Below are 16,830 nucleotides of genomic sequence, written 5' to 3'. Positions count from 1 at the left end.
GAAAGATCCCCTGGAGAAGGAAATGGCAACCCACTCCAGTATTCTTGCCTGGGAAATCTCATGGACTGAGGAGCCTGGCGGACTACAGTTCATGGGGTCACAGAGAGTCTGACAAGACTTAGTGACTAAAACAACAATAAGAATTTTTTGAAAAGTATTTGTTGAAAAAGCTATTTTTCTCTCATTGAATTACCCTGACACCTGTGATCTCTGTCCATCAATCCGTATGCTTTATCTCACTGTCTTTAGTACTTTTGCTTTAGAGTATTGAAATGAGGCAGTTTTGAGTCTTCCAGTTTTACTCTTTTTTTAAAAATTATTTTGGCAACTCTATTTGCTTAACATTTTATACTAATTGTAGAGTGTTGATTTCTACATGAAGGTCTACTAGACTTTAATTAATATTGTAATCTGTTGATCAATTTGGGGAGAATTGACGTGTTAACAGTATTGTCTCCTGATCCATGAACATGGTATATCTTTCCAATTATTTAGATCTTCTTTAATTTTTCAACAACATTATGTAGTTTTTAGAGAACAGAACCTGAACATTTTTTGTTATATTTATCCTTATTTATTGTATGTGTTTTCTTATACTATAAATGATTTGTTTGAAGTCTCAAAAATGAGTTGTTTGTTGCATTTAGAAATACAGTTGATATTTACTTATTAGCCTTGAATCCTGCATCCTTTCTCAAAGTTTATTTGCTTGTTCATAAATATGTTGAGATTCTCTTTGTGGATAATCACATCATATGGAAACAAAGACAATTTTACTTCCTCTTTTTTCAACCTCAATAGGTTTTCTCTCTTTTTCTTGTGTTATTAAGCTAAGACCTTCAGAACAGTGTTAAATAGGAAGTTAAGAGCAATCATCTTTACCTTATACCAGATCTTAAGGCAAATGTATTTATACCCTCACTGTTAAGACTTTATTAAAGATTTATGAAACTTTAACAAGTTGAATAAGTTCCTTTTTATTCCTCTTTTCCTGAGTTTTTTTTTTTAAATAATAGAATGTAAAGTTTTGTCAGATTATTTTTCTTTATCTGTTGGGATGATCATGTGGTTTTTCTTCTGTATTCTGGTAGTATCTTGAATTTCTTTTTTTTTGTTTGTTTTTTAATGTTAAACCAACATTGCATTTCTTAGGGCTTGAGGTAATTTAGCTGGAAATTTTTAGCCAAATAACTATTTCAGAGTCCAGCCACCTGACTTTAAATCACTTTTAAATCTCTTATAGCATCCTAATGGCTTAATTTGTATTTTAAGAAATGTAATATTGAACTATTTATTAAAATGACATTTTAATATTTTTGTCTAGATCACTATCTTTTCTGAAAGAAACTCTTCAAGCACTAAATATATATTTACATTACATCAAGTTTTCTATGCAAAATGCATAGAAACTATGGAGTTTAGCTTGTGAAAAGAATAGACAAGATCTAAAAAACAAATGTATTATCTGTTAAATGTAGGTGTACTTTTATTTGATCTTGTAGAAGTACATGTTCAAATGTTTTATTGTATAACTAATACCATTCCAGTTGTGAGTGTAGTATTTACTACAGACTGAATCTTTCCCTCCCAAACTCATAAGTGAAAACCTAATCCTCATTGTGATGGCACTTGAAACAAAGTCTTTGGACTGATTAGGTCATGAAGGTGGAATCCTCATGAATGGAATTAGTGCTCTTGTAAAGGACATCTCACGGTTACCCTGATAGCTCAGCTGGTAAAGAATCTGCCTGCAATGCAGGAGACCCCGGTTTGATGCCTGGGTTGGGAAGATCTGGAGAAGGGATAGGCTACCCACTCCAGTATTCTTGGGCTTTCCTTGTGCTCAGCTAGTAAAGAATCCGCCTGCAATGCAGGAAACCTGGGTTCAATCCCTGGGTTGGGACGATCCCCTGGAGAAGGGAAAGGCTACCCACTCCAGTATTCTGGCTGAAGAAGGCCATGGACTATACGTCCATGGGGTTGCAAAGAGTCAGACATGACTGAGCAACTTTAACTTTCATAAAGGACAGCTCAGAGAGTTCAGTTGCCCCTTCCCCAATCTGAGGACACAGTGAAAAGACAGCTGTCTATGAGCCAGGAAATAGATACTCAGTTTGCCATTGCATTGATCTTATATTTCTCAGCCTCCAGAATTATGAGAAATAAATTTGTGTGGCCCAGTATTCTGGCCTGGAGAATTCCATGGACTATATAAGTCCATGGGGTCTCAAAGAGTCGGACTTACTGAGTGACTTTCACTTTCACTTTTATAATCCACCCAGTCTGTGGTAATCTGTTATGGCAACCCAAATGGACTAGGATAGTATTGTTGATGAATTGTCCTGTATGTGAGCTTGAGACATTCTTTTCATCTGAGGTTTTTTGTAAACTCAACTGATGTGTTAATCAGCATTATTGCACAGACTGTCATGCCTTGTTGCTTAATTAGTTGTTTTTAGAGTATTCGGGTTCTGAGCTCATCAGTATTATGATAATGAATGTAATCATTGAAATTATTGACTTGTATTGAACTTATTTTGTTATTTTCTCTATTAACTTACATTTTGCCATTACGAAAGAATGACTAAAGTTTGTATGTACAGATAATATTTGCAAGAAAAATATAGTTTTGTTTAAAGTCTCAGATTGCGTTGATAATTCTCAGGATATTGTTTAAGTTCAGATGTTTATTTTTTTTGAAAGTTTGTTGCATAGTTTTCAAAATACAGTAATTTGTTTTCAAGATAAGCATTCTGGGTTTGTGATGAAATCTTGGCTTGTTTATTTAAATCATTAAAACAGTCTATTTGCATTACTCTGTTCTCACAGCATTATTAACCACAAGACACAACCAAAAAACATGTAGTCATTGCTAAAGAAAGTCAAACTTCTGAAGATGTGCTTCTTCCTTGAGGAGCAAATAATTCTTTTTTTTTTTTTTTTTTAACACAAACAAGATTATTTAGTTGTAGTCTTTTTAATGTTTCTAATAAAAAACACTTTACCTTTAAAACTTTAAGCCTTATTTTTCTTACAAATAATTCTTTGGAAAGTATTTTTTTTGTTTTTTTTGGAAAGTGTTTTTGAATTTAACTTTATTCTCTGCAGTACATTTATAAAGCATATAATGTGCCCACATACTAGGCTTGTTGCTGAGGATGCGAAACTATAGACTTCTTGTATAGTCTTCCTCTTTGTCCTGAGCTTCTGCCAACAAAAAATTGTCAAAAGCCTGAATTGCTAAAAGAATCAATAGTATTTTAATTGAAATCTTTATATAATTTTCTCCATTATGAAAGTAACAATAATGCATATTCATTGTAAGAAAATCAGAAAATTATTTCAATTGATAAAATGTTTTATTTATTTATTTATTTATTGCTATTTACTGACTGCATGCTACAAGCTAGTCACTGTGCTATGTAATTAGTAAATGGCATGAAGAAGACATGGTGTCACATTTAAGGAAATTATAGGCTGTACCTTGCCTTTTCATTGTTTCAGTGATATTTTTGAGCAACAGGAGTTTTAAATTTTGAAATCCAATTTATTAATTTTGTTTTAAATATTGTTTAAGAAATCTTTGTCTGTCCTGGATCACAAATATTTTCTCCTGTATTTCCTTTTATAACTTTTATAGTTGTATCTACCACATTTAGTTTTATGATCTGTTTTATTTTTAGTACGCTGTAAGCTAAGAATTGAGGTTCTTTTTTTTTCAATCTCCTGTGGATATCTGCTTATTCCAGCATCTATTGTTGAAAAGTCCCATTGAATGACCTTGACACCTTTGTCAAAAATCAGTTTGACACATGTGTGTGGCCTTTTCTCTAACACTAATACTGCTGCACTGCAGAGGCAGTGTGTTCAAGGACTCCACTGGGTGCCACGTTTCTTAAAAAGTTTTTCCATTTTGCCTGGTGAAAACAAAGTATTTTTAGCTCCATGAGCTGTGATTTTTTTTTCACCTGATTCTTTCCAATGGCTCTTTCCCTGACCTTGGAATTTTCCTTATATACATGTGCTGATTAGTAAGACTCAAGGCAATTCATTGCAGGTCTCTGGAGCTCTCCCTTCTGTGGTTTTCTGTCTCATGAATTATAGCTACTTTTGTCTCCCCAGTCTCTGAACTCAATTCAAGGATCCCCCAAGTTCTTCTTGATTTTCCCTCCCTGTGTTGCATTCTATATGGTCGCTCAAACAACCATTAATTGTTTCCTTTTTCTTGTTTCCCTTTTCTTTGGGGTCAGTGTACCTTGAAGTGTAATACTTGATGTATAGATTTCCTTGTTTTATTTCTTTTGTATGTTTTCCTAATTGTTGAAGAAGGGAGTATAAATCTGTTATCTGTTACTCAGTTGTGATCAAAACAAAGTCTCTAACCTTTATACTTTATAGATAATTCCACTGGATGCAGGATTTTAGGATATGGGATTTTTTTTTTCTTTTAGCAATTTGAACTTGTTTTTCCATTGTTCGTTTGCTTATATAGTTTCTGAGGAGAAGTCTCCTATTTGCTGTGTGTATTGTTTTTTTCCCCTTCAGAATTTTTTAATGATTTTCTGCTTATCGCCAGTTTTTTAGCAATTTTACTGTGATCTGACTGGTTATTTTGGTTATGTTCTTAGTATTCATGCATGATTGTGAGTTTTCATCTCATTGGGTTTCATTGTAATACTTAGTCTGTACATTTATCTTTTTTTTCCTAATTTAGAAAAATTCAGGCTTTATTTTGCAGATGTCTCCCTCTGTCTTTCAGGATCTGGTGTTATTCACATGTTAGACTGCTTGATGCTATCCAACAGGTCACTAAGAGTCCCTTTTTTTGTTTTATAGGTACAGTTCATATAGTTTTCTTCTGCTATAATTTCATGTTCATTGATCTTTTCTCTTGCAGTGTCTAATCTGTTGTTTATCCCATCTAATAAAATTTTTATTCAGGTATTACATGTTTCATCTTTAAAAGTCCTATTTATTTCCCATTATCTCTTATTTATGTTCATTCATGTGCTTCTTTAAAGTTACTGTATGTTAATTCCATCATCTCTTGTTATTTTTTAAATTCTATGTCTAATGACTATTTTTTTTGTTGGTGATGCATCATATTTTCCTGCATCTTCTCATGTCTAGTAACTGTTGATTGGATCCTTTGAATTTTACGTTAAGTGTTTAGATTGTGTTGTCTTCCTTCAAAGAGTAAGACTATTATATCTTATTCTGGAGAGTAGATTTTTACAAATATGATATTCTACAGTCTTGTTTGTTAGCTTTGTTAATGTAGGTTTAGCTTTTACTCTGACTTCTTTGAAATATCTACTGAATGCCTCTGTGTTCAGTAATGACACTCTAATGACTGATTAGAAATGGAATTTCTCTCAGGTCTGGGAATTATTTGGCATAGAGATCGCTACTCCTCTGCTTATTGTACGTGCATAACTTGGTATCAGATACAGGCAACTATGTAAATTGTATAGCTTCTTCCTCACTGGTATTCTGTTCTGATAATGCTACCCACCTCACCCGTCTCACCCACCTCAAAATCTGATATTTCTTTCTCCAACAGTGAGACATCTGTGTTATGGTTGGTATGTTCTTTATTGTATAACATTCTAGAAAATGCCTCCAGACAGAAAGCAGACGATTTTAGGACTCACTACTTTTGTTTTCACAGGGATCATAGTCTTGCACCGCCTATTGTCCACTACCTAAAAAGAGTTCTGTTGTATATTTTTCTCAATTTTCATTTATTCCTTCTATATTTGTGTTTAGTTGCTTCGGGCAAAAGGGTAAGTCTAGTCGCATGAACTTTTTATTTTTGTTTTCTGCCTTTTTAAATTAGTTTCATATTTTATATTTAGCTGTCAGTTACATCTAAAATTTATTTTGTTGTGTTAGATAAAAGAAATCTAATTTAAAACATGTTCAACATGATTGAAAGTCTGTTTTCACATTTTTGTCTTATATACTGTACAAGAATATCCTTGTGTAGGAGATTTCTACATTGCTTTTTTTTTAAGGAAATTTTAAGAGGAACAACTGTATTTTAAAAATGAGTTCAATATCTATTGCCAATTGTCCTACAAAGGGTTTATGTTTACATTCTAGCTACCAGTGTGTATTTCTTCACACTTTCACTGATAATATTTCTCGAAGTGTTAAATTGTTTCATATATATTTTATCTCTACTTCATTGATTATTATAAGGTGGTATAATACATACTATAATAAGTTGTATTCCTCTTATGTTGTCTTTGCCCTTTCTCTTTTTTCCCCTTTTGTTTTAGTGTTGATATGATTTCTCTATATATTATGCATATACACTGTAGTATTTGTCATAAATATTCAATTTACATTTTTGCTCTTTCATGTAGTTAATTCTACCAGTTCCTTCTTTTATGATTCTGTTTCCTCTTGCATCCTGAGATCAGGAAACTATTGGTTCATATTCTCTAGTTTATGAATTACATGAAATTAATTTTGTTATGATGTGAAATGAAAATCAAATTTTACTTTTCTCCAAAGTTAAGTGAATATTGTGGCACCATTTGTTAAATGGTCATTTTCCCCGTATACTTTATCATATGTAATTATCAACTTCACCATATTTTGACTTTTTATAAAGTAACCTATTCTGGCTGCCTGATATCATCGATATTTCTTTTTTTCCCCAAACCTTAACCTTTTATTTATATTGGGGTAGAGCCCAGTAACAATGTGCTGATAGTTCGGGTAAACAGCAGAGGGACTCAGTCATGCATACACATGTACGCATTCTCCCCCAAGCCCCGCTCCCATCCAGGCAGGCACATTAACCTTGAGCAGAGTTCCATGTGCTCTACAGTAGGTCCTTGTTGGTTATCCATTTTAAACATAGCAGTGTGTGCATGACCTTCCCAAAGTCCCTAACTATCCCTTCCCCCCGGCAATCTAAACTTCATTTTCTAAGGTTGTGAGTCTTTCTGTTTTGTAAGTAAATCATTTGTATCATTTCCTTTTAGATTACGCATATATGGGGTGTCATACAGTGTTCGTTCTTCACTGGCTGACTGGCTTCCCTTAGTATGACACTGTCTCAGTCTCTCCACGTTGCCACAAACGGCATTATTCCATTCTTTGCAGTGGCTGCGCTGTGTTCCGTTTTGTACGTGCACGTCTTCCTTATCCACTCCTCTGTCAGTGGACGTTTAAGTTGCTTCCGTGTCTTGGCTGTTGTCAGCAGTGCCGCGGTGAACATTGGGGTGCGTGTATCCTTTCGGATCATGTTTTTCTCCAGATATGTGCCTGTTGCATATGAATTGTAGCTTTATGGCATCTGTCATTTCTTAGGCAAAAGTTTTCTTGAAAGCATTTATGTATTGAGAAAAAATATGTTTCAGTAACACCTTGGCTCATCTCATTCATTTTTTTCTAACAGAGTCATGTACCATTTCTAGTTTATATTCTCTTCTTGGCCCACCTAAGTGTGATACCCCTTCCCTGAAAGATAACAGATGACCCAATTCCTTTGTCTGATAAATGTTAATTTTCTTGGTGAAACTTTTTGTATCCTTTATTCTTCAAGTATCATATATTTTTTTTTCTTTTGTATTTCTTTTAGGACTTTATCTTAATGTCCTATTCTGCCTCTTTTCCCTGTCCTTATCCCTGTCATGATACCCTAAAATTCTGACTTAATTCTGTTTCAGTTTCTACTAAATTTCTGGTCTATATCTTGCTTCCCAGCATCAGATTGTCATCACCAATTCAATGGACATGAACTTGGGCAAACTCTAGGAGAGCCTGAGAAACAGGGAGGCCTGGCATGCTGCAGTCCATGGGGTCGCAGAGTTGGACATGACTTGGCGACTGAACAACAACAATTTTGCTTCCTTGATGTTAACAGCATCCTGACTCATATTTATCTCTGTACCATTTGGTCCCATAGTACTGAACTGTGCTATAGTTCTTATTTAAATGTCAACGGGTCATGATAAAAGCCGTTGCTCCTCTGTTCCCAGCCCCATTCCTTTCCTTACACTGCTGGCAACAACGCAACACACTGCTGGAAACCTCAGAACTCTTTCTGCCTTTGCCCAAGTGGTGCTTGCTAATTCCCCTTGGGATACTGGCTCTCTTGAAATGTCTGGTACTACTGCTCCAGTTAAGGTTCCTCAGAAGCTCTTACCAGCTTAAAGGTAACTTCTTATACTACCAAAGATACTTACTTACTTCTTAAAGTGTGCTATTTTAAAATTATGTATTTTTAATGTAATTGTATATGTCTGGTTTTTCTAACCAAATAGTTAAATTCTTTCAGATTGATACAATTTCCTCCATTGTGTCTGCAGCTTTTTACAACACTGAATTGGTGTTTAGTAACTTCTGTTGCACTTTATGAATTGTTTTACCTGACTAGTCTCAGTTTGTTTGTTTTTTAATTTTTAAAATATTTATTTGTTTGTTTGGCTGTGCTGGGTCTTAGTTGCGGTGTTTGGGTCTTTAGTTGTGACATGTGGGATCTAGTTCCCTGAGCAGAGAATGAACTTGGGCTCCCTGCATTGGGAGTGCACAGCCTTAACCACTGAACCACCAGGGAAGTCCCTCAGATTTTAAATTGATTCTCTCCTTGCTGCCAGAGTTGTCTGTTTAAAATTATGCTAATTTTGGACCCAAATATCTTTGACACTCTTTATCTGCAGAATTAATCTCTAAACCACATCATGGAAGTCCAGGTCCTAAACAGTCTGACCTCATCTTTTTTTTTTTTTGCTTAAGTTCTGTCATTGTCATGAGTGGCTATCTTTGTTCTTCAGCTCTGTGCACTCCCTGCATGCTGTTTCTTTGCCAAGTTTTTTTCTTCAGAATTAATTCCTTCCATATGCATTTGTTAATTACCTACTATGTGCTATTACTATACTAGGTTGTGGTCAGAACATTAAGATGGGTATAACTTGCATGGCTCCCTTTTGTATGCTTCCCTTATATTCTCCATTTGTGAAAAATCCCATCCTTTGAAATATAAGTGAGATACTTCCTTGTCCATGAAGTCTCCTCAGATCATTCCAGTAAAGATTAATCATCCTTTGCCTCCAAAGCATTTTGAATATCAGATTTACAAAATTTCTCATAACTCTCTCATTTGTTATCTATACATCTATAGATTATGTCTTAATCACCATTGTATGTCCTCTTTTTCTCTTCCCAGTGACCTTAAAGTAATTGATGCTCATTAAATGGAAAGTTGGTTCAAAGCCAAGGTAGAAACTTAGAAGGAATATTCAGGGAAAATCAGGAGAGTTGCAGTACCAAACCTAAGGAATGTTTATAAGAAGAAGGGGATAATAATTGATATTCTACGCTCCAGAACAACAGGTCATTGGTTATGTTAACAAGTTCAGTTCAGTCGCTCAGCTGTGTCCTACTCTTTGCGACCCCATGGACTGCAGCACACCAGGCTTCCCTGTCTATCACCAACTCCTGGAGCTTACTCAAACTCATGTCCATCGGCATCAGTGATGCCGTCCAACCATCTCATCCTCTGTCGTCCCCTTCTCCTCCCGCCTTCAATCTTTCCTATCATCAGGGTCTTTTCCAATGAGTCAATTCTTCACATCAGGTGGCCAAAGTATTAGCGTTTCAGCTTCAGCATCAGTCCTTCCAATGAATATTCAGGATTGATTTCCTTTAGGATTGGCTGGTTGGTCTCCTTGCAGTCCAGGGAACTCTCAAGAGTCTTCTCCAACACCATAGCTCAAAAGCATCAATTCTTCGGCACTCAGCTTTCTTTATGGTCCAACTCTCACATCCATACATGACCACTGGAAAAGAGTAAGGTACATAAAGTAGCAAGGACGGACATCCAAGGACAGCAGACTGAGAAATAAATAGGTTTCTTCTCCTTAAGTAGTTTTTTTTTTTTTTTTAAGCTGATATTTTTACAGAAATTGGCTGAGAGACAAATTGAGGATTTATGATCTAAATAAAGATCTAGAAGCCTGCATATATTATGTTGATTTAGGGAGGATCTATATATTTTGTATAGAAGATGAGTGGGTACTAGGCTTGACATTATATGAAGAAAGTTTAGAAATCTAACCACTATTTTAATCTCATTAGAACACTACCATAAATCACCATAGAGATCACAGGGGTTTCTTCATCAAAATTAGTCATATCTTGTATTAAAGGATGATAGAAATTACTTTGCCCTAGAAGAATTTCAGATGATCCATGCTTCTTTCTACTTCCTGTCTTTGTTTGAATAGTAGTGTATTAATAGCATGAAGTGAAAAGTGCAAGTGTTAGTGGCTCAGTCATGTCTGACTCTTTGTGACCCCATGGACTGTAGCTTGCCAGGTTCCTCTTGCCATGGAATTCTCCAGGCCAGAGTACTGGAGTGGGTAGCCATTCCCTTCTCCAGGGGATCTTCCTGACCCAGGGATCAAATCCGGGTCTTCCACATTGCAGGCAGATTCATTATCATCTGAGCCACCAGGGAAACCCTGTTAATAGCATGTATTTGCCTGTATAAGATGAATCAATTTTGAAGCATATCCCTTATAAACATACCAGTTATACATTGGTATGATTTTGGGCATAGTATATTTGGTTATTTATAAGATACTGAATAATTTCTTCAGTTGGAAGGCCTTTTATATTTGATGATGTGTTATAGTTTTAATTCACATCATTTTTTTTTCTTTCTTGGTCTTGACATAAAATGTTAGTGAAGTTACAATCAGCGGCATCTTAGATTTGATGAAATATGACAGTATAGTAGAGAACATTAAAGTTTAGAGACTGTCTGCCAAATATTTTAGTTTTACTGTAATTAACATTGAACGAGTCTTTTTTGGCAATAGTTACATGATATTAACTCCCTCTCTTTATTGGGAGAATGGGTTATGCATTAATTTTTATCTTAGTGATAGACTCTAAAGTGGAGTTGGAAGTGGGAAAGAGGAAAGTGAAAAGTAAGTGAAGTTGCTCAGTCATGTCCAACTCTTTGTGACCCTGTGGACTGTAGCCTACCAGGATCCTCTGTCCATGGGATTTTCCAGGCAAGAGTACTGGAGTGGGTTGCCATTTTCTTCTCCGTGAAAAGGGAAGAAGGAATCTATAAGGAACCTACTTTCTGTTACCTAGATTATGATTTGGTGCATGAGAAAAAAATCTTGGTTAACCATAATTCTTAGAAATTTGTAGAAGCAGTTTGTAGAAGTAATCCCTGTGAAGTTATAGTTCATTTCTGATCTTGCAATCAAGGATACACTGACTGGTTCATCACTTTTAATCAAAGACATGTATTAAGTACCTACTGTGATGTTGGCAATGTACTCAGTACTGCAAACACTCTTTGGTTGTTCATGACGGATTTCTTAATACAGTGAAACAGTACAACAAAAAGGTCAGTAATCAATTCATAGTGCATAGAACCGGCTCCTTTCTCATATACACGGTTGAACTGAGAGATGAAACAGGCAGTTTCTTAAACAAACAGCTTGTCTAAATGGAGAGCTGGATGCTTGACCACAATGAGCACTCAGTAAATACTTGTTGACTGATGAGTTGAAGTATCCTTTTAGGTGATTGACAGGAAATGGATGGGCTTATCATTTTAAGTGATTACATGTGAAAAGATTGGTGTCATAGGTAATTATTGTTAAAATAGGAAGAATATACATTGAGAATTATTAAGGGAATAATGGGAGCGTCTCAGTACCTTTTGGGCATTACTAAAATAAATTGAAAATGTAAAAGCCTCCCAATTTCTCATTGTGGAAAAGATATCATGATGAATCAAGAGTTGTAGAATTTAACAAGTTCATATAAATAAGGTTCCACAAACCCGCAGTCCTTTCTTTGAAATCAATTGTGAATCAGATAATTAAGTAGAAATGTTGCATCTCTGCTTATGTTCATTTATTTTAATAAAGTCTCAGTACCTAATCCTTGAAAGAGTTGAAGCAACAGTATATGGAGGAGGAGATGTAATCTGATGATGCATACTTTTTCCTCTGGTAACTGAAGGTTAAATGGGTAGCAAACAGAATGCCTTAAACAAGATTGGTATATTGATTAAAGCGCTGATTTAACAGCTCTCAGTCTCCCCTTGGAAACCTGGAAAAGATAAGCCAGCTGCTGTCTAAGAGTGCTCAGTGTCCACTGAGAGTACACTATTTATCATCACAATATGGTGATGAGAGGTGTTTTATGTTTGTGTTAATTTCCCCCACTAAATCAGTAATTATTACAGTCCTGTCCCTGCTGTTTACCCTGCAGCTGTTTTTCCATTTGTCGAGAGAGCGGGTGTTCTCCGAGGACCGCACACGTTTCTATGGTGCAGAAATTGTCTCTGCCTTGGACTATCTACATTCCGGAAAGATTGTGTACCGTGATCTCAAGGTAAAAAAGAAAAGTAATCAGAGTTTGTTTCTGCAGAGACTATAGGGACAAAGTAATTACAAAGTTACACAGTTTGAAGAAAAGAAGATCTAGTTGGGGAAAAAAAAACAACAACAATACTTTAAGAATGTGGTTCACTGTATCTGACAGGAAATTTCATTCACTGGTAAATGTGTAGTTCTTTTTATGTCCAAGTTTTTGACATGCAAAATAAGTTCTGTTCTACTGCTCTGATCAAAACGATCTACCAGTAATAGTTCCACTCTTCTGTTAGTGTAATGAGTAATGTTAAACATCTGATTCAACGTCTAGTCTCTTTGCAAGTGACATTTTAAAATCAATTTCATTATTATATTGTAGCATCCTGTGATGTATTATGAAGAAACTTTTATAGTAGATAAGGTTATTTAGGGGAAGGTTTTGATTTTAAAATCAAAGTCAAATATTTGATTTTGACTTTGAATATTTAGTGGGCTTAAAGAGCTGAAGCACTTTAATATAGCCTTTTATCAATTTATTTAGTTTCCATTTTAAAAAACACTGTGTTTGTTTTATCAGTAATGATGCCTGTATGTCTCTTAAGTTTCTTTCCGACAAGACCCTCGGAATAGCTCCGGAACTGGCGAACATTCTGTGAAGCCCAGAGAGTTCATATTCTAGGCGCTGCTGCTCTTAACTGTATCTTGTGCAGCTCCTCAGTGCTGCTGTTGTAGGATGAAAGCAGCCAAGCACAGTATGTAAATGAGCATGTCTGGCTGTGTTCCAGTAAAACTTTAATTACAAAAACAGGCAGTAGACAAGATTTCGCCCCCAGGCCATATTTTGCTGACCCTTGGAGTAGCTCATAAAAGGCAGTAGTAATTCTCACGACACTGTTTTCATTTAGATTGGCCATGTTAAGGAAATTTGTACCCTGGCACAACTCTGAACAGGTTCTAAATGTGACCATCTTACTTTCTTAAAAAGTGAATCATGTGATAATCTTGACCTGTTAAAGTCTGACACAGAATTGCTTTGTTTATCAAGTATGAGTTCATTTAAAGTATAATTCTGCTTGTAGAAATAGAAGTTATTTTAGTCTTTTATGAAATGCTGTTTGTGGGAAATGAGGTATGCGTGTTAGTTGCTCAGTCATGTCCAACTCTGTGTGACCCCGTGGACTGTAGTCTGCAGGCTCCTCTGTCCATGGAATTCTCCAGGCAAGAACACTGGAGTGTGTAGTCATTGCCTTCTCCAGGGGATCTTCACAACCCAGAGATCGAACCCTGATCTCCCACATTGCAGGCAGATTCTTTTACCATCTGAACCACCAGGGATTGAGGTATATATCTACATGTTACAGCACCTGAGAGAAGTCACAGTTACCCCTCACTCCCATTCACTTGCTTTCAAACACCTGTGATTCTTAAATTATCTAATTACTTAACCAATTGTCTTAAGTTATTTCAAGATGTTGCTATCTTGTACGTTTGTATTATGAATGATCCCTAAGAAGTAACTATCTCAAAAAATATTACTCTACATGATGACAGTGAAATATAGTGTGTATGTCTATATAACATCATTACAGTTTTTATATTATTTTCTCATTTTATTTCTTAACATGTTATTTATGAAACAAGCTATGAAATTCTATTTTTAGAAAACATTTTTATACTATATCTATATCAGAGATGATCAACTAAGTGCCAAAATAGATCAGAGATGGATATAAATCAACAATATGATTGTCTTAGCCTGCAGCTTTTATAGCCAGGAGTAGTAGAATTCAGCATCCCTGTATCTGATGTCTGCATGGCCAAATAATCCTATAATGTTTAAATGTCTTGAATCTGAATTTTTAAAAAAGAATTTAATTATATGGTATGAAAAAACTTATGTTATATGTCATTTTCATATTTACTTAGAAGTAGTTAGCTCTTTTCTACTTGATCTTCCCCCTCCCCCCACTTTATATTTTCTGAATCCTATAAGGATAAGGGGGAGGACTTCCTGGATTTAAGAAAAGGAGAACAGTTTTGAAGTACTTAGTAATATATCCAAAATGCTTAAAGCTCAAATAATTAGTCTAAAGAAACAAAAGAATGCTCACTTGATTGATAGCATTGAAAAGGAATGATATAATTGGCATGATTTTGGTCAGTATCTCCACTGATCATTTCTCATTAATCAGCTTATCAGTACGTTGACACTCATTTAATGAGTTTTGTTGCTCTGTCCTTTCTGGTGATGAAACTAGACTAAATTTATTAGCCTGCAATGTGAATACCAGTCATGTAGTTAGTATATAAATAGACCATCAACTACTAGACAATTAAGTGACCTCTCCTCTCAATTTATTTCTGTTTTAATATAGCTTTAACTTAAAAGGTCTAAGTAAATGTGTAGCATTGGACAGGATCCATGGAATTTACACAAAGAAGAATGGATATCTCAAGTCAGACACTGAAAATTTGTACAAGTGTTATATCCATATTGTTTCATGATAGAATGAGATCTTTAGGTACAGTTGTAGAAATTCAGAGCTGACCCATAATTTACAGCTGAGGTCACTGAAGACTAGAAACCTAGTAAGTGATTTTCTCGAAATAATGGACTCAATTGGTAACATAGTCAAGATTGTTGGATTCCATGAATCCTAGCTCCAAGTATAATGTTCTTTTTATTACACCAATCGGCCTGTCTAGAAATGAAATGAATTTTAGGTGGGGGGATGCATTGGATTAACTCTAGGGGATCTTTGTAAATCTAAAATTTGAATAAAGCTGCCAAAAATAAGGAATGTTTTAAGTATATTCAAGGCACATCCTCTAACTCCCACTTCTAACTACTCTGGATTTCCTCTTTTATAAAAATGTTCAGCCATTGCTGCTATGAATCCCTTCCATTTCTAACATTCACATGTACTATTGGGCTATATTCCTCAAGTGTAGGAAATTCTTAAATGTAGTAACTCTGAAACCCCAGTCTAGGTGGGATCTCTGCTATTGTATATTGTGAATTCTTTTTCCAGTTTAGGAAGGTTCAAAGATTTCCTTTTGGCATTTTAATGCACTGTCCTAATCCCATGGTCATTAAGTTCATACGGGTCACAACATTTGGCACTTTGATGCCCATAAACCTAAATATGCAGGGTGCAAGGGAGGAGTTTCTTACTGTATTCTTGGGCCTGAGGCAGTCTTGGTACTGATATAACTGTGCTAAAATGGGATTGTAAGAGTGAGTGATGGGACTTGTTTGTGTTGCTACAATAGTTGTCAGAGCCCTTAGGAATTGCTATTATCATTCCTTTGCTTAATCACAAAATGTCAGCCATATAATTAAAATGAGACCTAAAAGATATATATGTGTGTATGTGTATTTTACATAGCTAGGTATTAGAATATATGATATATGAATTGTGTATTAGAAAGCTTTTAAAAACTTAGAAGTTAAAAATTTGTAAACTTTCTAATAGCAAGAGTTTAATTTTATTATAGGCACCAGCAAGAGCAGAAAGGAGCATAGTATTTTCTTGCTGTCATTTCTTGTTAACGAAGCACAGAGGAAAAAAGATTTCAAAACCTACCAAATCAAGATCCTCTGTCAAATAATTTTTGTCCAGTTCAACTCGATAAAAAAATGTTGCCTTTTTTAAATGGAAACTCTGGGACGTATATGTCTAGTATATTTGTTTTCTCAAAGTATGAACTATTAGATAACAAACAACCCTCAGATACAAATAGTAAGCATTACCCAGATTTTGAATGTATACTCTTTTCTTTCACACTTCCTATTTAACTTCATACATTGCTTTTGCCAGTGGGTGTATTCATTAAGTATCATCATAATGCCCCGACCTCAATCCTGGATGCTAAGACTGATTGTGGAGAGAAAACAGATGCATTTAATGTTTTATAATAGAGAGTACCTGAACAGGCAGTTATGGTGTACATTTTTCCTTTTATGGTTTAAAAAAAAAGGAAGAAGGAAAGCATTCGATTTAGGAGAGAGAACCAAAGAAAGACCATTTGTAAACATTTTTATTCCTCCTTTACACAGTGGAAAGATTCCTAAAAATAACTTGACTGAATCTTCTTATGTTAATGTCACGCGCGCTAAGGAAGTGATTTCCAGGTGTTTTTTTATATCTTTAAGTCATTGGTCTGCTTTTGAAAGATTTCCAGGTAATTCTGTGTATCCTTCACCTTTGTGAATCACAGCACTAATGGTTCTCATATTTAATGAAATCTTTGTTATGCATCTGCATAAACTCATTTATGTTTTTAACCAGACAGGATATTTAATTACCCCCGATTTACCTCTTTATAAGGTTAGATTTGGGGATATCATTTTTTTAAGGTGATGCATTTCTGACTATTTTTTCATACTGATAGACAAGTTGTTTTTGTCTTTCATGCTCAGCCAAATGATATTTCAGGATAGTGAGAGAAGAATAGTAATTGA

At 35.1% G+C, this 16,830-nt stretch overlaps 1 protein-coding gene across 3 annotated transcripts in view; it reads left to right on the top strand.

Moving 5' to 3' along the window:
- Positions 1 to 16,830, top strand: part of AKT3 (AKT serine/threonine kinase 3) — a 272,836-nt gene that overhangs the window by 199,270 nt on the left and 56,736 nt on the right. For all 3 annotated transcript variants that reach the window (XM_043486077.1, XM_043486076.1, XM_043486079.1), the window contains one exon: positions 12,262 to 12,384. In XM_043486077.1, the coding sequence (XP_043342012.1) occupies positions 12,262 to 12,384 (123 nt within the window). The remainder of the gene's footprint in view (positions 1 to 12,261; positions 12,385 to 16,830) is intronic.

The sequence above is a fragment of the Cervus canadensis genome, chromosome 13, assembly GCF_019320065.1.
Source record: "Cervus canadensis isolate Bull #8, Minnesota chromosome 13, ASM1932006v1, whole genome shotgun sequence".
Classification (NCBI taxonomy): domain Eukaryota; kingdom Metazoa; phylum Chordata; class Mammalia; order Artiodactyla; family Cervidae; genus Cervus; species Cervus canadensis.
This window is presented reverse-complemented; position numbering and strand designations above follow the sequence as displayed.